This window comes from Lingula anatina, chromosome 8 (genome assembly GCF_051362555.1).
Source record: "Lingula anatina isolate TDL-2025a chromosome 8, LinAna3.0, whole genome shotgun sequence".
Taxonomy (NCBI): Eukaryota; Metazoa; Brachiopoda; class Lingulata; order Lingulida; family Lingulidae; genus Lingula; species Lingula anatina.
The window spans coordinates 12,376,975-12,396,650 of record NC_141774.1 but is presented as its reverse complement, the minus strand read 5'-3'; the positions used below and the strand labels follow the sequence as shown (position 1 = coordinate 12,396,650).

General features: G+C 35.9%; 5 protein-coding genes and 1 long non-coding RNA gene across 7 annotated transcripts in view; 3 read left to right on the top strand and 3 right to left on the bottom strand.

The window, feature by feature from the left end:
- LOC106157091 (hemerythrin subunit alpha-like) overlaps nt 1–1,981 on the bottom strand; it is a 2,176-nt gene extending 195 nt beyond the window's left edge. Inside the window, exons 1-4 of the mRNA XM_013532591.3 lie at nt 1,824–1,981; nt 1,094–1,219; nt 724–851; nt 1–46 (exon numbers count right to left, since the gene is read on the bottom strand). The exon at nt 1–46 is cut by the window's left edge and continues 195 nt beyond it. Coding sequence (XP_013388045.1) covers nt 1–46; nt 724–851; nt 1,094–1,219; nt 1,824–1,871 — 348 coding nt within the window. The 5' untranslated portion in view covers nt 1,872–1,981. The remainder of the gene's footprint in view (nt 47–723; nt 852–1,093; nt 1,220–1,823) is intronic.
- A 1,576-nt stretch (nt 1,982–3,557) lies between these two features.
- On the top strand, nt 3,558–5,381 carry LOC106166318 (hemerythrin subunit beta-like). Its single transcript, XM_013544845.3, has 4 exons — nt 3,558–3,718; nt 4,412–4,537; nt 4,639–4,766; nt 5,135–5,381. Exons 1-4 carry the CDS (start codon nt 3,671–3,673, stop codon nt 5,184–5,186), a joined length of 354 nt encoding a protein of 117 aa, XP_013400299.2. The 5' UTR covers nt 3,558–3,670; the 3' UTR covers nt 5,187–5,381.
- Nucleotides 5,382–7,922: 2,541 nt separating this feature from the next.
- Nucleotides 7,923–10,263, bottom strand: LOC106157092 (hemerythrin subunit beta-like). Its single transcript, XM_013532592.2, has 4 exons — nt 10,122–10,263; nt 8,753–8,878; nt 8,521–8,648; nt 7,923–8,162 (listed from the first exon to the last, which is right to left on the bottom strand). Exons 1-4 carry the CDS (start codon nt 10,167–10,169, stop codon nt 8,111–8,113), a joined length of 354 nt encoding a protein of 117 aa, XP_013388046.2. The 5' UTR covers nt 10,170–10,263; the 3' UTR covers nt 7,923–8,110.
- Nucleotides 9,204–12,960, top strand: LOC106157078 (hemerythrin subunit alpha-like). Of its 2 annotated transcripts, none has more exons than XM_086994221.1 (4): nt 9,204–9,388; nt 12,076–12,201; nt 12,349–12,476; nt 12,662–12,960. In XM_086994221.1, exons 1-4 carry the CDS (start codon nt 9,377–9,379, stop codon nt 12,711–12,713), a joined length of 318 nt encoding a protein of 105 aa, XP_086850347.1. In that variant the 5' UTR covers nt 9,204–9,376; the 3' UTR covers nt 12,714–12,960. The 2 variants fall into 2 exon arrangements, with proteins under 2 accessions (XP_086850347.1, XP_013388030.1); XM_013532576.2 differs by lacking the exon at nt 9,204–9,388 and adding an exon at nt 11,224–11,492 and having other exon boundaries at nt 12,662–12,955.
- A 3,419-nt stretch (nt 12,961–16,379) lies between these two features.
- LOC147760361 (uncharacterized) lies at nt 16,380–18,363 on the top strand. The gene is made up of 2 exons (XR_015330872.1): nt 16,380–16,837; nt 17,790–18,363. It is a non-coding gene; the product is annotated as an uncharacterized LOC147760361 (long non-coding RNA).
- LOC106176725 (uncharacterized) lies at nt 17,307–19,240 on the bottom strand. Its single transcript, XM_013559230.3, has 2 exons — nt 18,775–19,240; nt 17,307–18,577 (listed from the first exon to the last, which is right to left on the bottom strand). Exons 1-2 carry the CDS (start codon nt 19,128–19,130, stop codon nt 18,538–18,540), a joined length of 396 nt encoding a protein of 131 aa, XP_013414684.2. The 5' UTR covers nt 19,131–19,240; the 3' UTR covers nt 17,307–18,537.
- Between the last annotated feature and the right edge of the window lie 436 nt (nt 19,241–19,676).

Sequence of the window (19,676 nt, the reverse complement as noted above, 5' to 3'; positions counted from 1 at the left end):
TTTGCCCTTGTACTTGAAATCCTCATTGGGGATGTGATTAACAAGCCTAAAATATATGAAAAAACCTTGTTTAAATATCAGGAAGGATATATTTACACATTACAATTAAAAAAAGTCATCATTTACGGATGCAGTACACAGGCGTTGGAATTCTAGCAGGGAGGCTTTGAGACTTGACGCACTCCTTCCCTTTGAAACAGTGTTTTTGTCCGGTCAGAAAACCCTTGGTGTCAGCCCAAAATGTTAAAATAATTGGCACAAAAGCAATTATTCCAATGACGATATGAAATTAATTTCAAACACTTATATATTAATATTTATTCAAAACTGCGTCTTGTGATGTTACATGCATTTTTTTTTCCACTCCAGTAATCTGAGTAAATTAGTCTGATTGGACAAGAAATGTTGAATATGGAACGATCCTTCGTTTCAGTTCGCCAGTATATGACACGGCATACGGCAGGTGCCTACTGAATTGGTAATGTCACCATGGCAACGTTCTGCTTAATATGACAGTTATTGAAACGAGGCTAAAGCGCAAATAATACTTATGTTTACAAGTTAAAACTCAATACTAATTAATTGTTAAACTGTCACATACTATGCGCATAAGGAATGGTTCGCCTACACCAGTTTTTCATGGGCCCATACCATTTTGTATCCTCAAGCATAACCAGTAGATATTGTAGATATTGGCATGATGAGAGAGAGAGAGAGACTTACCACTCCATTCCAGCTCTGATATCTTTCTGGGCAACAGGCGCCTTCCAGTGGCCCATCTTCTCCAAAAACCCTTCGTGAATGGCTTTGTGCTCTTCGTAATGTTCAAAATTAGCTTTCTCCATTTGGCCCTATATAGAAAAAAGTCTTTCGTTTAATGGATTCTTAATGACTAAATAGTTTTTTGTAGGTTTTACTACCTACAACCGCTACTAAATTGCTTTTACTATATATATATATTACTACTATACCCTCTGCTGCTACTGCTGCTGCTTTTACTAACACTCACAAAAAATGGGATAATAATAAATATGATTTTTACAATATTAGTATAAAGGGTAGCTATAAACGGTAGCTATTAATATTAACTTGCCTGTTCGTCACGGAAATGCATCACAAAGACTTCCTTGCAAGCTAACAGCTGGTCGCGAGTGTTGAACTCGGAGAGGGCAAACAGTCCATTGAAGAGGGTTCTGTGCTCCAAGTCGATGTTCTTATACTGAAATAAAAAGTGTTGTAAATAGTAGTGCCGCTATCATTTTGAATTTGTAAGTTATAAAGGAACCGTGTCCGTAACCATTGACAAAATGATAATAAACCCTTCGGATATCACACAGTCTTTTGTCCATTCTTTGAGACAATGCCATGTAGTGGTATTCACTATCATTTCTTTAAAAACAGACTGATGTATTATTCAGATGTTAAATTACAAAATTCAGCATGTTTTAGGCCAAATCAGAACATCGCTTTGTCCTCTAATATTATGCATAATTGCACTTATAAGATATGATTTAATATTTTATTAACTATTGAGATAGAAATAAATATTGAAAGTAAAGTAAAAGACGAAAATAATATTAATGAAAAAAGATACTTGGAGTATCAAAATTTAACCAAGCCGGACTGTATAAGTTTTCATATAAAGAAAAAAAAAACTTTTCCTTTTATATAATTATCTAAAAATAATGTTTAAAATATTATAAACTCGGAGTGGATACGTATGATTTTCGTGTTCATATTTAAAATCAAAAGGCGATTTGTGAATGGATTCAGAAAGTCTGTAAACATTATACATGTAAATAAATTAAAGACACAGTACTTACGCTGGTAGCGAAGCTCTCATTCCACGCGAATGGCACTGGGATACCCATCTTTAAAAGGAGAGGTGGTTGTCTGGCTCAAGTAACAGGTAACTGTAAGTTCAGCGTCTGTGCAAATACAGTCCCGCGCTCTATCATTTATACCCGGCTTCAGGGGGAGTTCATCCTCATCAGGCTAAACCTTCAAGGGTCGTTAGCATCGGGGACAGCTGGACACCATGAAAAAAGCCCTGCTACGTGACTAATCTGATCACGAGATCGGTTGTTCGGCGTCAGGACACTTCATGTAATAACTCGTGCGTTGCGTTAATAATTAGGGCAATGCATTTACCGGCTGGTTTGTAACCTGATGAAAGCGTGTAAGGTCAAACAAATATGTGCAACCTTAAAAGTTTATAACGGCTTTTCCTTTTTATGAAAAATTGGATATTTTTCGACCCAACTTAAGCAAAATCAGGTTTTAAACCATAGACTAGATCACTTGAAATAAACGTTGGATATCTAAACGAAATTTAACAATTTAGTGTGGACTCTTGCTTTAAAAGAGGAACCGTCCTCGACCAAAAGGCGGTAATTTTGAACCCCCTTGTCTACGTACCTGAAAAGGATTCCTGTACTGAGAAACAAGTAGGGTGTCGGTATTGCAGAATCCTATTCATTCTACATTAATAATAAACAACTTCCTATACTCCTTTTGAAGCAGTGTAGCATCTTATTCGGTGAATTTGATGAAGTTGAAATGTCGCCTGTCCTCAAGAACATTGGGTTTTGTAGATTTTAATAGGGAACAAAAGAAATAAATATATTTGCAAATTAATAATAATAATAATAATAATAATAATAACAATAATAATAATAATAATACCATTTTGTATCACAACGCTCCGAAACAGTGCTTACATTGTACCCTCCATTGTCAAAATAAAAATAGTCGAATTTCTCTGTCTAAAGGAAAATATGCATACGAGAAATTGAGGTTATTTTTTTCTTTACAAGTTAACTATACAAGTCAACATACATTAAAAGAATATTTGCAAATTAGTGTGAAAATATGAAGCTAGACTTAATCACTTGAAATTAAAAATTGGACATTTAAATGAATATATAAAATAGTGTGTAGTCTTGTTTCAAAAACTGCAAATTCACGAATATAGGCAGGGTTGAATTGCAATAAATCGTGTATTGGCAGCAAAGAGCAGTGTACAATTAATCTCCAACAAATTTAACTTTATTTTTTGTTTATTTATACTAAGCTACACCCTTTCTCCTACGTGCTCCTATTCATTTATTTTTATTCATATATGGTTCTGTCTACATCTTTTTTTCTTTTCATCATTGTCATCTATTTCTGAGTGAAGTCTGTCTGTTCATTATTCAACTTCATTTTACATTTAAGAATTTGTATGTCGTTGAAATGATTTTAATAGAAAAATGAAAAAAGTAATGAGTATGTGCGACGCAGGTTTTTCTAGTTTTAAAAGAAACCAGATGCTCACCCCATGTCAAGGTAAAAAAAGCTACACGTTAATATTATCCACATGCCCGTAATACTACGTGCCGCCGTGCACCAACTTAGCGTTCTAATTGATATCAGAAATACGCAATGGAACGCATGGTTAAAATTTAAGTGATTTTTCCTTTAACGGCAGAACACCTGACTCAAATAAACGCGCGTGCTAATTGATTTTTCGTCTGCCTCTGTTTCCAGTGAGGCGTGCGCCGTGGCCGGATTGGGCCAATCGCTCCCCGGACATGAGTGTATAAAACTCGTTCCCCGCCACCACTTTGTACAGACGCTGAATCTACTGTAACCTACAGGCACGCTGAGTACAGAAGAATCCTCTGCAAAAATGAAAGTCCCCGCGCCATTTTGCTGGACCAAAGATTTCGCCACTGCGGTGAGTATAACAAGTAGACTTAAAGCATATTTTAGTGTGTATTTTGTGTTCGGATAATTTTAACTCTAACTCATTCTCGGCCACTCCTTTTATCAAACCTCTCTGTACATTGAAAAACAATTCTACGTCATATGATATGGAACCAATGCACATACGAGTAGTTCTTATAATCATCGTTAGAAGTAGATGTCAACTGTGTTTTACTTGTGTTTATAATTTATATTCCCACACATGTTGTTCTGTACATTAAGTATAAAGCACTCAGATAAATAAATACATTCAACTGTAATGTTTTAAAACCAAAACTAACAGGTCACATTTTTGATGATTTTAATTATCGTGTATCTCCAAAAAATGGAGGCTTTTTACTCTGGAATGAGCTGTAACTTTATGAAAATCGCCTAACTAGAACACCACTTTCAAATCCAAATGTCCAAGTCTCATGGCATGTTTTGTTACGCGGAAAAAAAAAGAAAATTTGGGGTTTATATATACACAATATTTTGACAGTTCGGCAGGTGGAAACTCTTTTAAGTAACGCTGTATGTTAAACTGTGGATGTTTGTGAACGTGTATGTGTGTCCATTGGTGTGGGGCACTTATTTTTTTTTACTTATATTAAACATTGGGTATTCATATATATACTCACTTGCTTAGCCTTCCATCAACTTATTGAGTTATGTTTATTTTCAGTATGAGAACATTGACAGTGAGCACAGGACGCTCTTCAATGGCCTGTTTGCTCTCTCCGAGTTCAACACCGCCGCCCAGTTGAACGCTTGCATTGAGGTCTTCTCACTTCATTTCCACGATGAACAGGCAAGTTTTTGTTGTTTTTTTATTGTTGAAATATAACCTTTTATAAACGAAAAAAAACTTTAAGACAGTTCCCAATTTCATGAAATAATTTTTGTTCACAGGGTCAAATGAAGAGAGCCAACTATGCAGGAACTCAGGAGCATACTGACATCCATAATGGTTTTATGGACCAGATGAGAGGATGGAATTCTCCAGTCACCCAGAAGCAACTGATGGATGGCATGGCGTGGTAAGTTTGTTAATTTTTTTAAGTGAGAAAATTGAATTACTTTCAAGAGACTTTAAAAAGTTAAGATTGCAGTTTTAATATGGTAGAATTAAACAAACGAGCGACACTGTTGCAGTCATTTTGTTTTTTGTATTTTATTACACATTGTTGCAATATTCAGTTCTGTTTTAGACCAACATAAGTAAATTAAAAAAAGAAAAGTCAATAATTGATATCTTACCTATGCCTGCTTGCGTATCTTTTGCACTTAAATGAATAAATTCCGTGGTATCCTTTAAAGTCCAATAGCAGTCGATTTGTTGTTTTCATCCCAAAGTAATTATTAAGATCTGTGTTTGATTCCTGTCACATATTTTTTTCCTCTGTAGGCTTTGCAACCACATCCCCACTGAAGACTTCAAATACAAGGGCAAGTTGTAAACTGGAAATGACTGACCTCTACTCCATCTATCGGATTGCATCTGTTCTGTTGACGTCATAGATGACTTCTTATCTTACTGTCTATGTCATTGAATGTTTATGCAGAATATACTAAACTAAAAGATATCCTCAGCTTGTTCTGCTATCTGCTTGACAATACTGAATGAAATAAACGACGCAATACTTGTAAGCGCAGTAGTCATTGTTTGTTCTTTCCTCTGCTGTTATCTTTATCTCATCTCTACCTTTGTTTTGGTAGTATATTGGTCTCCAGCGTTTCTGTTTTTTTTTTGGAGAGCAATAGATGCCCTCTTTGCAGCTAAAAATGACGAAAATGTACACGTGCATTGATTCATGTATTCCGATAAAGTTTGCTTGAAATGCTTTAAAGGATAATTTAATGAATATTGATAATTGAAATATATAAATAAATATAAAAATAACTTAAATAAAGTGTAATTGGGAAATAAGATGAAATAAATAGGTTACGCCAAAGCGCAATTGTATAACCGAGTTATTATGCCAAAAACACACATCTGAACGTAAATAAGTAGTCATGAAATAAAAAAAAAAAAAAGCGCTCTCCCCCTTCTGCTGATACAATATCGCACCAATCACGATAGTCACAGTTTCCCCAAAAAATATTAAGTAAGGTTATCGGCTTAAATCCTAGTTACTTATTTTACTAAGATTCCACGTGCCTGCGTTGTATTTCACAGAGAATTTAAAAGGCCACATAAATCGCTTTATCTGGCTAAAATTTTAGAATATTGACACTGGAAGTTGCCTTAACTCAGCAAAAGACACTTAATTTGGTAATTTAGGGAATAGCAGCAAAAAATAAAGTAGTTTTTTTTCCACAGTTAAAATCTAAAGTTGATATTACCTCCAATATTTTGGGCTGTCTAGAGCATCTTCATCAGGGAAATATTCTATCATAATATCACTGAAAATCCATTGAAGTTTTAATAAACGAAAAGCACCCTGACAGAGCATCTCGATTCTCTTAATCTTGAGTATATGTTAATTTGTTAATCAATTAATCAATCAATCAATCAATCAATCAATCAACCAAAAACCAATTGATCAAGCAATTAATCATTTAAATACAATATAAAAAAATTAGTAGCGATACATGATATCCAGACTACCCAAATAAGACCCTGAGCGTCTCTGTCGTCACAGTACCTCGTGACCTATCTGTGGCTACATTTTTTATTATTGCGGTGGGGTATTTAAAGTCTTTTTTAACTAATTGATTGCTTTTCTAGTATTTATAAGGTAGTATTTAATAAAAACATATCTCTAGAGTACATATTGAGTGATAGTTCTCCAATATTCGAGAGTTTACCATGACTAATTCTCGCGATTACAGAGCCAGTGACCTGAACAAAAGAAAAAAAAAAGGAAAATACTTAAAGAAATGTAAGATTTCAGAACATGAAGTACCTGTACGTAAATGTTGTCGATCTGTTTAAGATGATTTTTCACTTCTTTGTAGAGTTTTCAAAAATTTCAAAAATACGGAAATTAATAAATTGTGATTTTTTTTTGTAGAAAAGTGAAAAATAAGGAACATACATGTATATTTATCAACAGATAACGGGTGCCAGGTATATCATTAATCTATATAAATTTGAAATAGAAAAATGTTATATTGTGAAATTTTTTGATGAACATTATGTTTAATTTTAACATTTTAAGAACTAAAAACAATCACCGTTTATGTTTATTTCGTTCATTTTGTTTTCATTTTAATTCAGTACCTTAAGACGCTTTGAACGGCCGTGTCTTGAAAACATGTCAAATATCTTTGAAGAAGCTTAGAGAGCTGTCCATATTTGGCGAAATTGGAACGCTAGCACATTTATGAAACACATTTAGGGTGCAAAAGAGTGAATGGAGTTAGTCCATAGATAATAGGTCAGGTGACCAGTACATCCAGGTTATTTACCTAGTAAAGGGCCACTGGTTGAGACCGTAACATCGGTCAGTTAATTGCCAAATGTAAGTTCCAGTAGGGTATTCATATTCATAACAATTAGGGTGTGTTCACAATGAAACTGTCGCACCAGGTCGATTTAAGTCCGCGGAGACTCTCGCTGAATGCAATCAGATTAACAGATTAACATGCCTCCTCTGGTTCCAATGTACTTGTGTAATCATCACCTTTTCTGTTTTCTACTCAACGCCAGGATCTTTTCTTTTGACAAACCGAAATATCCCACAATGTAATTATGCTCGATGGATGATGAGATCAGAAAGTAAAACTGCGCGGTGGAAATTGGACGTGTTATTCGTCCTAAGTCAGGAACACTGTACAAATGTCCGATTTTGACGTAACAATTAAAATGCATATTAATTTTGGTTTGACATTCTTGTTTCTGTTACTTTAAACATAACTTTATTAAATACTTTATTTATGCATATTGTGTACACATTATTTGTGCAAATATTTTCATAAACATTTTCAACTTATTTTATTCATTCCTCATGCATCTACTTATCAATTTTATTTTTATGCATTTGTTTATACATCTATTTTTTGAAAGAACAACGTCCAAGCGATACAACATGGATCTACGTAATATCACAAGAAAAGAGAGTGAACGTTGTTATTTCAATGGAAGAATTAAAGAGTAAGATAAGCGCACCGTACGTGTTTCTGAAGATTGCACGTAGTATAGGCCTATATCACGATGGAAGAAAACAAATCAAAAACAATAAACACTCCAATAACACAATTAAGGCGCCATTTATTATATTCATTTTGACAAACAGATTGCAGATAAAGCTGAGGATACATTTAATCCCAATATATTCTGCATAAACATTTACAGATATTGACATACACGTAGAGAGGATATGACGTCAACAGAACAGATGTAATCCGATAGATGGCGTAGAAGTCAGTCATTTCCAGTTTACAACTTGCCCTTGTATTTGAAATCTTCGGTGGGGATGTGGTTGCAGAGCCTTGAGAGAAAATAAACATTTGGCACAAATCAAACACAGATCTTAATAATTACTTTGAGATGGAAACAACAAATCACTTGTTATTGGACTTAAAGGATGTCACTGATCTTATTCATTTTAGTGCAAAAGATATGAATGCAGGGATAGGTAAGATGTTCATTGTTGACTATACTTTTATCTACTTATTTATTTTGGTCGAAAACAATTGAATGTTGCAATAGTGCATACTAAAAAATAGAAGTGACTGCAACAATGTTTCTCCATTGTATAATTCTACCACATTAAAACTGCAATCTGAACGCCTTAAAGTCTCTTGAAAGTAATTCAATTTTCTCACTTAAAAAATTAACAAACGTACCACGCCATGCCATCCTTCAGTTGCTTCTGGGTGACTGGAGAATTCCATCCTCTCATCTGGTCCATAAATCCATTATGGATGTCAGTATGCTCCTGAGTTCCTGCATAGTTGGCTCTCTTCATTTGACCCTGTGAACAAGAATTATTTCATGAAATTGGGAACCTTCTTGAGGTATTGAATTTGTTTTTCATTTATAAAAAGTTATATTTCAAAAATGAAAAAAAAACCTTGCCTGTTCATCGTGGAAATGAAGTGAAAAGACCTCAATGCAAGCGTTCAACTGGGCGGCGGTGTTGAACTCGGAGAGAGCAAACAGGCCATTGAAGAGCGTTCTGTGCTCACTGTCAATGTTGTCATACTGAAATAAACAGATAATTCAGTAAATAAATTGGATCGCTAACCACAAAAAGAGAACAAATTTATACTCAATGTACAATGTTAGTTTAAAATATTTAGTGGCATACAAGGTTGCACACAAAAATCCACCTAAAAACTTACACGTAAATAGTCCCTAAGGTTGGACAGAAAATACGTTTAGAAATAAACATGCCTTTACATTCTTGGGTGCAAAATACTGGGAATGTTGCAATTCCTGAAAAACAATCACTTTTTGGTCCCTTATCTTCGTGTTTCATGCCCTAATTTAGACATATAAACAGTGATTTTGTTAACCTATCGATGCAGTGGGTTGGTCAGCCAATAGGTGTAGTCAATTTGACGAAACTTCTTTTGTGACCTTGACCGTTACAATTATGAGCAATACAAAGGAAAGCCAGGAGAGCGCTAGTGAGTACTACTCAGCAGAGGACGCAGACTTTTTAGATTAGTCTTATTGCCACAAAAAGAAGCCTCCTTGATGTTTCAGAAGGTATGAATTATTCCTCAAGGAGTTATGCTTTTTCTGGCGACTTACACAAAGTTCGCACATTACGTGTGGTTAACGGTCTTCAACATTTATCATTTTAGACTTTTAAACAAAATTTGTAAACACAGAGTACATGTACACGGCAATTATGGATATGACTTGAAACGATACTGAGGGACTCCTTGTAGACTTACACAAACACAATTTAACATTTAGCGTCAGTCGAAAGAGTTACCACGTGTCAAAATATATTTATATATTTCGCGGTACAGAAGATGCCATTTTACTTGGACATTATGGGGTTGGAAGTACTGTCCGAGTTCGAGGAATATTTGAGTAAGGCGATGAGGGCGAAGTATCAGCTCATTTCAGAGTAAAAAGAATCAACGTTACTGAGATACAACAATTCAAGTCAAGATCAGTGTAATGTGTTATCTTCGGTATTAAACCTTACTGGCGAATGCATTTATTCTTTTATCAAAGCCTTTTATATTTACGGTACAGAACAACGTGTTTAAAAATATGAAATAGAAACACAAATTAAACACAGGTAACTACTTGTAATAATGATACTATAGACTTCTTTTGGATGTCTAGGTTCCGGCGTATAAATTTAATTTTTCAGTTAGCACAGAGAGGTTTGAGAAAAGGAGAGGGTGAGAATGAGTTTGAGTTAATATTATCCGCACACTAAATACACACTAAAATATGCTTTAAGTCTACTTGTTATACTCACCGCAGTGGCGAAATCTTTGGTCCAGCAAAATGGCGCGGGGACTTTCATGTTTGCAGAGGATTCTTCTGTACTCAGCGTGCCTGTAGGTTACAGTAGATTCAGCATCTGAGAGCCGTAGTGGCAGGGGTCGACTTTTATACACACGTGTCCTGATTGCGTTTGACCCAATCCGGCCAAAAAGATACGTCTCACTGGAAACAAGCGAAAAATCACTTAGCACGTGCAACAGATGAGAAAGATTTTGGAAAGTGATTATTTGAGCCAGGTGTTTTGTTGATGAACAAAGTTCAATTAATTATAACCCATGCGTTCCAATGCGTATTTCTATAGTTAATTAAGTCGGGCTGCTTTAAGTTAACGAAAGCGTTGATTGTTATACTTTTGTTTGCAGGCATGTCAGTGTAAATACGATATGAACACATTTATTCACCTGCAGGTGTAGCTTTTTCATCAAGATGTATGTATTTGGTGAACAATTCTGAGTGAATCAAAAACCGCACCTTTATTTCTTTTCTTTTTTTTTTACTAAAATCACTTGACTGTCGCACAAAAGATGAAAAATGAATAAAACAATATTGCGGGACAAGCACAGTCAGAGGATTAATTATATACGGCTAAATCCAATATATTATAAATTTTAATAACATAACAAATAGACAAGTAAATGAATGAAGGAAGGAAGGAAGGGAAATCAGATGTAAATGTTATGAGTAAAGCTAGAGATGAGTGAATAAATGAAAGATCAGACGATGTCTTTATTAATATACAGGCATGCTGGCAGTGTATAGAGAGGGTGACAGGTACTTTTATTACATTTACATGAACCATCACAAGTAATATTAATAGAATACATGGATTTCGAACAACAAGAGAGAATATGTATATTTTAAAATAAATGAGTGAATGAGTTCGGGGATGAAAAGAATGCATAATACAGATTGATGTTTGCTCAGTTTACACAGTGTGCTCATTTCTGCAGATCCCAATTTTAATCTGCGACCTTAAACTTAACCTTGAAAGCGTCCTTCGGGTTACAGATCGGCCGGTAAATACATTGCCCTGATTATTAACTCAACGCACGAGTAATCAAAAATGTCCTGACGCCGAACAATTGATCTCGTGATCAGGTTAATCACGTAGCAGGGGGTCTTTTCATGGTGTCCAGCTGTCCCCGATGCTAACGACCCGTGAAGGTTTCACCTGATGAGGATGAACTCCCCTTGAAGCTGGGTATAAATGAAAGAGCGTGGGGCTTTATTTGCACAGACGCTGAACTTACAGTTACCTGTTACTTGAGCCAGACAACCACCTCTCCTTTTAAAGATGGGTATTCCAGTGCCATTCGCGTGGAGCGAGAGCTTTGCTACCAGCGTGAGTACAGTGTATTTAGTATACTTTTAATGCCTTTACGGTGCATGTATATTTCTCGGCGGCGTCTGTGCGGAGTTAGGCGGTGGCCGTGCGAATTCTTACGAAACCGTACTGATTCTTGGCCTCTGTGGCCTCTACGATTTTGTCAAGTTAAAACTAAACTATTTTTAAATCGTAAGCCCGTAGTACGTTGCTTATGGCGTCGCATAGTTTCCCTACGGACATCGTTCGGTGAAATTGCTAAGATCGTGATCGTAATGTTTAATCCAGTTTTTAGTTCTTTTCCACCATTGCCTGCATTTAGGGGGCATGACAGCAGTAAAGGTGTTTAAATCATTGGGTTGTTTACCTGCACAAACACTTTTCATCCGACAAACTGATTTTTTTCGACGTTAACTTAAGGTTAAGTAAAAAAAAACGTACTAAAAATTGCCTATAATTTCATCGTGCGACGCATATGCGGATATAAGCAAGACTAAAGAGGGAAAATGTTATCGCAAGGAAATGAGTAATCTTTTGCGAATGGCGTAACTTAGCAAATCGAAATGGGAACCATATTGCTATGTACTAATTTTTGTTTCAGTATAAGAACATTGACAACGAACACAGAACCCTCTTCAACGGACTGTTTGCCCTCTCCGAGTTCAACACTCGTGACCAGCTGGCAGCTTGCAAGGAGTGCTTTGTGATGCATTTCCGTGACGAGCAGGCAAGTTCATACAAAAGACTATTCATAATGGGTCGATAGTATATTTTAATTATTGTTAGGTTTATGTAATGTAGGTAGTAAAGCGACAAAAAAGTATTTCTTCTTTTAAAATTCATCTAATAAAAAACGGTGTTCTTTTTTATCCAGACCCAAATGGAGAATGCTAACTTTGAACATTTCGAAGAGCACAAGGGCATTCACGAAGACTTTTTGGAGAAGATGGGCCATTGGAAAGCGCCTGTTGCCCAGAAAGATATCAAATTTGGAATGGAGTGGTGAGTCTCCCACTCTCTTCTGCATCTCTCTCACTCTCTATCTTTCCTTAGCTTTTGTGTAAAGATCTAGGAGAAAGAAAATAGACACATTTTTGAAATTGTTGAATAAATATATTTGAAGCTGTAATTTGTTAAAGTTAAATTTTCCGAAAAATTAAACAAAAATTGTTTTTTTTTTATTTCAGGCTTGTTGACCACATCCCCAAAGAGGACTTCAAGTACAAGGGCAAATTATAAACAGAGCAGGCGAACTAATGCGCCACCTATCGGCCTTTATTGCTGCCATTTAGACCAAATTGGAGTCATTTACCCAAACACTGTTTAATGGACTTATGCATGATGTTATTAGGATAAAAAGAGTTACAGATGTAAATGTAATTAACTTATTGCTTGAGAACAATAAACGGTTTTGATGCAAGCCAATTAAAAAGTTGTTATGTGTCAACGAAGGATGATTTTTCAGTTGTTATTGGTCAACGGTAATTAAACGTCGAGTGAAATTCATCTATTACTCCATTAATACATTTGTTTACAAAACAATATATTATCACTTTGAACTAAATTAAAATATCTGTGAAAAAAAAGCGTTTTAAGTTGTAGTATATTGTTTAATAATTTGATTTAATTTCAATGAATAGAGCGATATATATAAATGGAAAGCTGTATTTGAAGGGTAACGATGATAACCAGATAGGAACCTGATTGACACGTTTTCAAACATAAACCTTTTTGGTACATTCAGTACATATACTACAATACAGCAGTTCAGAGTAAGTTTTCGAATAGAATTCACAATTCCATAGTACTTGGATAAGCTCCTAAATTTATATCCATAAATAAAACATGTCATAATTAATATATTAAAAAATGAAATGACTTTTTTTAACTCCCAGAACGCTCCGATCGAAGGGGTGAAAAATATTTCCAATTAATTTGGTCAAAATAACATGTCATAATCCTGCTACTATGGAACACGGGGGACCTTTTTGCTTTAAAATTTTGAAAGAATTAAAGCAAAATCCATGTATTCATATACTTCATATAAGCATATGGATTGCAGAGGACAAACCAATGTATAGAGAAAAATTAAAAGTACAGGAAGTCCCAGTAATTAATGTAACCCAAAGACGTATATTTCTGTTTACAAAGTATACGCAACCGACATGTATTTCTGAAGGATATAAGAGGTAGTAAATCGACTGTTACAAGCAATATGTCACTAGCTATATTGGTAAACATTTAACCCTTACATATAGAATTAGTTCCAAATGAGCTCTGTTCTGTTGAGGTCACACTTGAATTATATGGATATAGTTGTCAATTTGTTATAGGACTACATGCTTTCTTGAGTAATGCTGATCTGGGATTGTGTGGGGTTACTCCTGAGGATTGTGGAGACCACTCAGTTACCAAAATACGGATGCCACTTATGTACCAAAATACGGAGGTCACTCAGGTACTATACTGTCCTATACGAAATATCCAATTTCTGCAACACAGCAATTTAAAAAATCCGTCTTACTGATAACTACAAAAGTGCATCATTCGAGCCAGTTTTTTAAATAATCTACTCCACGTGTTTCTCCAAATGTAAGAGACAATAACAGGGAGTCATAACTCCACCTGCATGTACAGACGAGTAGATCAAATAGTGGGCAATGCCTTTTGTATTTGGAATGAGCGGTTTAATTTGAAATACATGTATTAAGAGCATCACATATGCTTTTATAACAAACATGGGTACATTTTAAATCTACTTTAATCTATTAAACACAGTAGCATTTTGGAAGTAAACATCTTATGAATTAATATCACTTTTGGTACAAAGATTAAACTGAGAAAAGTTACATTTAATACTAAAGAATATCTCAGCTCTTTCTTGGTTTATCAATCGAGGTATTTTGGTTGGGTTTCCTGAGTGTCAAGTTTGAGGTAGAAATTAAAAAAAAAAACATTTCAATGTCCAAATGCAGGGCACGGACAAGCACACACACACGTACACACTCTTTTATTATTTTTTTTTTTTTTATCAATATTCGCATTTTATTTTACCTTTTGGCGTTAACGATACTGACCATTACTTATATCGTAACTTGAATATTTTCTGCTTTCTTTTTGCCTTATATGTCTTTGTTTATACAATGTTTTCTGTAATCTTGGTACAGGTGAGCATTGAAAGTACTCTTTATCATAACCATGAAAATTACATGAAAGGAACAACAGCTGTTCGTAAGATATCCATATTTCACAATACTTTGTAAACAACTTTCAGAAATATAATAAATTCTATTTTACCACAAAAACAGCAGTTAAAGGCCTACTGTGCTCTAGGAACACAGAGCGTTCACTGCTTTTTTTTTTTACAGTATAAAAACTATAAATCGACGTCAAAAAATTGTTCTTTTTAAGTTTTAGAGAGAAAAGATGAGATTTAGATGAGAAAATTCTGATTGGTCAGTTTCTAGTGACGTAACCCGGGGAGTAGCTTTCCACAGCTGTACTAGTAATAGTACACACACTGGACAAAAGAAGTGTCACCCCCTAACTCAGAGTAAGAAAAGTAGGCAGATCTGGGGCACTTATGATCCCTGGTCTACTTATAATGTGACTAATGAGTATAAAACCGCTATACCATGGAATTGTATTGTTAGTCTTGTACATGTACAGCAAATGTCATTCCTGTCTTCCTCCAATATGGCAAGATACAGGCAATTATCTAACGGTTATAGGTGCAAGTTATTAACCTGAAGAGGCGGAATATAAGCAATGTCAGAATATCGATACAATTGAATTGTTCAGTCAGAACCGTGCAGATGGTCTGGTCTCGGTATAAAAACACTGGATCAAGAGACAAATTGCCTCTAATGGGTCTTCCAAGAAAAACTACTGGCCGTGAAGACCGACGACTGATTTTGATGCCTAGGTTGTCAAAGTTCGACATTGCTTGTCAGTTGACAACACAGTGGAACAATTTCACACATAAGAATGTGTCTGTGAAAATTGCTAGGCGTCGGTTACATGCTCATAGAGTGTACAGCAGGGTAGCAAGCCTGAAACCTCTTAAATCGTTACAAAACAGACAACGTAGAGTGAACTAGGGTCAACAGAATCTGGAACTGGACACTCCATGACAATTGGTCCTATATATTTTTTCTGATGAGTGTCGCTTTGGTCTGACTTCTGATGACAGACGGGTTTGATGCTGGCAAACTGCTGGTAAAGCATTTGAACTACATGCACTGAATTTTCGAACCCTGAGCAGCATATTCATCATGGTGTGGGGCTGCATCAGCAACCATGGCTTGGGCGAATTGATAGTGGTTGATAGAAACATGAATCACTAGAAATATATCGATGTTTTGGAGTCAGGCTTGCTACCATCTATTACTAATATGTTTGGTGACAGGAATTATCCGTTTGTTCACCAGGATGACAACGCTCCTTGTCACAGGCCCAGAGCAGTTGATGATTGGTTTGAACAACAGGACATTCGCAGGGTGATGTGGCCTGCCCAGAGTCCGGATGCAAACATAATAGAAAATCTGTGGAATGATATGTCAAAACTTTTTACAAATGCCCGTCTAACCAGCAGATAAACTCTGTTATATTCAGTGTTTCATTCTTGGGCCAGCATAAGTCCTGAACGCATCAGACAATTATATGAATCCTTGCCTCGTATACTGGCACCTATTATTAGGTCACGTGGCTATGCCACTAAGTAATAATTTTGGACTTAAAACTGCATATTTTGGTAGAATGTATATTTTGTTCTCATTTTGTGAATTTTCGTGAAATTTGATGTTAATAAAATGATACAAGGAGCATATCATTCCACAGTCATTTATCTCCCCCATCGTATTGGCTCAGTAGGGGTGACACTTCTTTTGTCCAGTGTGTGTATATAGGCCTACTATGCAGTAGGTGACTAAACATCTAGGTGTCAGAAAAACAAAATGCCGCAAAGTTGTGTTGCTCCCGGGTGCTGTAATTTAGGTTACGATAAGAAAGACATCTGCTATTATATCCTGCCTGCGGATGCCGCAAAACGTAAAATTTGGCTCAATTCTCTGAAGTTAAAAAATCCCAGCACAGTGTCAAAACACGCGAGGATCTGTAGCGACCACTTCGAGCCGGAATGCTTCGTACGTGACCTGCGAGCTGAATTGTGCGGTGGAAAAGCACGGAGAAAACTAAAAGATGATGCTGTACCCAGTATATTCGATTTTTCGGAGTACCAAAATGCGACAGTAAATACCAGAGCGCTGCCGACGAGAGTCTTACCTGTAGGATGTGTGCATGATGCGGCCGTCGAAAGGAAGAAGAGAGCAGCTTCTAGAGCCCCAAAAAAGTTCGTAGCAGAGGTACGTTGTCGAATTTTTTGATTATGTTAGTGAAAACTTTAATATAACATGATAGTGGAATCAAATTTTTACTCGACATACTGCTGCACTGATCACGTGTAAGGCGGAAGTAGCGAGGTAAGTTGCAGAGGTGTGAAATGTAGTAGTGTCCGATGCTATCAGTCCGATATCTTTGGCCTTTTGTCCACTGACCTGGCTCTCCCGGAATGACACTGGTAAACTGCACGGGTGTGAAAAATAATGTTAGCTGTCACACCTGCATGTATTAGGTAACTTTCTCTTATCAGTCGGGATAAGAACGTTCAGCCGACGCGACAGACGGGCATGTGTGAAAAACTGTGTTCGCTGCCCTGCTTCCAAACCTTTACTGTTAACATAGTTTTGGTGTTTTTTTGTTGGTTAATAAATGATAACCACGTAGGGAATTCATCTTCTTTTGTGTATCTATCTTCAAAAATTTGAATTTATAAATGATCATGTAGTAATCAATTGCGTGTATCGCTTTTAGTTTGCACTGCTAGCAAGCGCCTAAAGCCTTTGCCCTTTGGTCTAAAGTTCATATTACCTGTCACACGCAGAGATAATATTTTTTTGAAAATTTGTTAAATCTAAACATGCATTTACTCAAAATTTTGTTGACATATTTTTGTGTAATGCAGATGGAACATTCATGGTTAGGATTCTGAAATAGCAGTGATTATTTTGTCTAGTAACAACATAAATCCACATGATGTAAGATTTCGATTTTATACATTTTTTTCAGATTCACAATATAATAGATTCTGAAATGATAGTCCAGAAGAGAGATACTGTGCCTCATTCTTTATAATGTGACTGTTTTAGGATAAAGTTCTGTGACAAAGACAACCTTATACATTTCATATATTTTGTTGGTCAACTTATTTTTATTATATTACAATGATTAACATTATCCGTTTATTGGAAATTACAGGGCTTGGGGAAGAAATTGACAAGATTTTAGTCCCAGAGTTAGCAAGGGACACTGTGGCCAAGACGCCGAAGCCCACTAAAGATGAAGTTGTACAGGGACACATTTCTAGATTCCTCAAACTGGCCTATTAGACTTGACCCCTGTAGCTTATATACAAATATGAAGTGTTCAGATGGTTCAAAAAATCTTACATACTCAATTTCTTGTTTGAGTGACAGCTCAACGTAAAAGAAAAAATACATTTCTTGCAATCTGCGATTAAGCACGGAGTATTACATATCATTTAATATGAGTAAAAATATTAGCTGTATTAAGAAGTCTTTGTACTTGTGTTACTATTCAGTAACTTGAGCAGTTGATGTGTCCTTATTGTATGAATATATACAAGTACAGTTGATCCTTCAAATGTATATTCTAATCATTGTAAAAATAATCAGTGTGAATTGTAGCAGCAGACTGATGAGCACTACAGATGTATGTTATGCATTAACTGTACAGAGTTCATGTTCTAAATGCAGATCATTGTAAAGGTCCACAGTCACAAAAATAAAGCAAAAATAAATGTTTAAATGTAGGCCTATTCATATATTGAGCATAATCACAAATCCGCATGGCCATCCATTGGTCCACCCAGTACCTCATGATAACCTTCATAACATCCATCTTTTTCTGGAAACCGTTTCCTTATTGAGGTCACTACACAGGCAGGAATAACTTTCCTTCGCCTCCTCCCCAGCTTCCCATATATCTACCATGTGAAGCTTCTGTACGCCACATATCTGTACATTCTAGAAAATAAAAATGTGGTATGATCATTTTGTGTGTTATTCTCAGTCGAACATGTCACCACTGCTTCAATGAACGATAATAATCAGTTAAAAAATTATTTTAATATAAAATGAGTTAATATACAGGACTTAGTTTAGTGGAAATTAAAATACAACCGGACTAAACGACATTCCGAAAAGCGCCGCCATTGTCTTACCTGTTCGTAATTGGGTCACGCAGACTTTCCCCGAGCACTTCTTTCATCGATGCCATGAGAATCTCCAGCATGTCTGCGTCTAAACATGCATTATTGTAGGTCTGTAGTTCGGTAACGCATCTGGTATCGTGCTTCATTTTGGCAGACACAGCAGTGTTTTCACTACAGCACGTTGATTCCACAAAGGTGGGCATAAGCTCACAATGGCCACACTCACACCACGCCAAATCGTTTAGTCGGCTGACTGAGAGCTCTCCTTCACTATCTTCCTGGTCTGTTTTCCACTCTGCATCATCCACATCTTCTGCAATACCCTCTGGTTCAAACAAATATCCTTCAATTCGTTCTCTGTTCATTTTTACAAAATAGTTCAGACAAAGCGATCGAGTATAACTGTAAGTAGGCGGATAGCTGAATCGAATATGGCTTTCTGAGCCTCGACGCCAGTGACGTCACTCGCCCCAAAGCGCCGCCACGCGGGAGTATCGTAAACTACATTCACACCTGCATAAAATCGGCTTTAAAAACTAAATAAACGTAAGAACTTTTTTTTTCATCACTCATAAATGACTTTTGGGCACCTAATGGATAGTTTTAACCCGTTTTTTCATCACAGTATACCTTTAATGCATATATTCTGGAGTTTGTGCTTGCCATCACATCACGCGACCTCCATAGATGGCTACATGTTGTAATAATCTCTTAAAAACCAAACTTTTTAGAAAAAAGGACTAACTTTGAATGAGGAAAGGGATTCATTGACCATTAGGAAATATGGGAAAATTGTCCTTTACCCCAGGTGAATTATTATTTTTTTTTTTGGCCAAAATGAACAGTTGTTATCCCTTAAAACTCACGCGCACTGGCGAAATTTTGACAGCATATATATATGCATTTTTACC

Bases quoted from the DNA above. Each gene is read 5' to 3' on its own strand.
- LOC106166318 (XM_013544845.3), top strand. From the start codon at position 3,671: ATGAAAGTCCCCGCGCCATTTTGCTGGACCAAAGATTTCGCCACTGCG. The intron at 3,719-4,411 runs GTGAGTATAACA...GTTTATTTTCAG, and splicing joins CCAAAGATTTCGCCACTGCG to TATGAGAACATTGACAGTGA. The intron at 4,767-5,134 runs GTAAGTTTGTTA...TTTCCTCTGTAG, and splicing joins CTGATGGATGGCATGGCGTG to GCTTTGCAACCACATCCCCA.
- LOC106157092 (XM_013532592.2), bottom strand. From the start codon at position 10,169: ATGAAAGTCCCCGCGCCATTTTGCTGGACCAAAGATTTCGCCACTGCG. The intron at 8,649-8,752 runs GCAAGGTTTTTT...TCTTGTTCACAG, and splicing joins TTCATTTCCACGATGAACAG to GGTCAAATGAAGAGAGCCAA. The intron at 8,163-8,520 runs GTACGTTTGTTA...TTTTCTCTCAAG, and splicing joins CTGAAGGATGGCATGGCGTG to GCTCTGCAACCACATCCCCA.
- LOC106157078 (XM_013532576.2), top strand. From the start codon at position 11,445: ATGGGTATTCCAGTGCCATTCGCGTGGAGCGAGAGCTTTGCTACCAGC. The intron at 11,493-12,075 runs GTGAGTACAGTG...TTTTTGTTTCAG, and splicing joins GCGAGAGCTTTGCTACCAGC to TATAAGAACATTGACAACGA. The intron at 12,477-12,661 runs GTGAGTCTCCCA...TTTTTATTTCAG, and splicing joins ATCAAATTTGGAATGGAGTG to GCTTGTTGACCACATCCCCA.
- LOC106176725 (XM_013559230.3), bottom strand. From the start codon at position 19,130: ATGAACAGAGAACGAATTGAAGGATATTTGTTTGAACCAGAGGGTATT. The intron at 18,578-18,774 runs GTAAGACAATGG...TTTATTTTCTAG, and splicing joins CGTGACCCAATTACGAACAG to AATGTACAGATATGTGGCGT.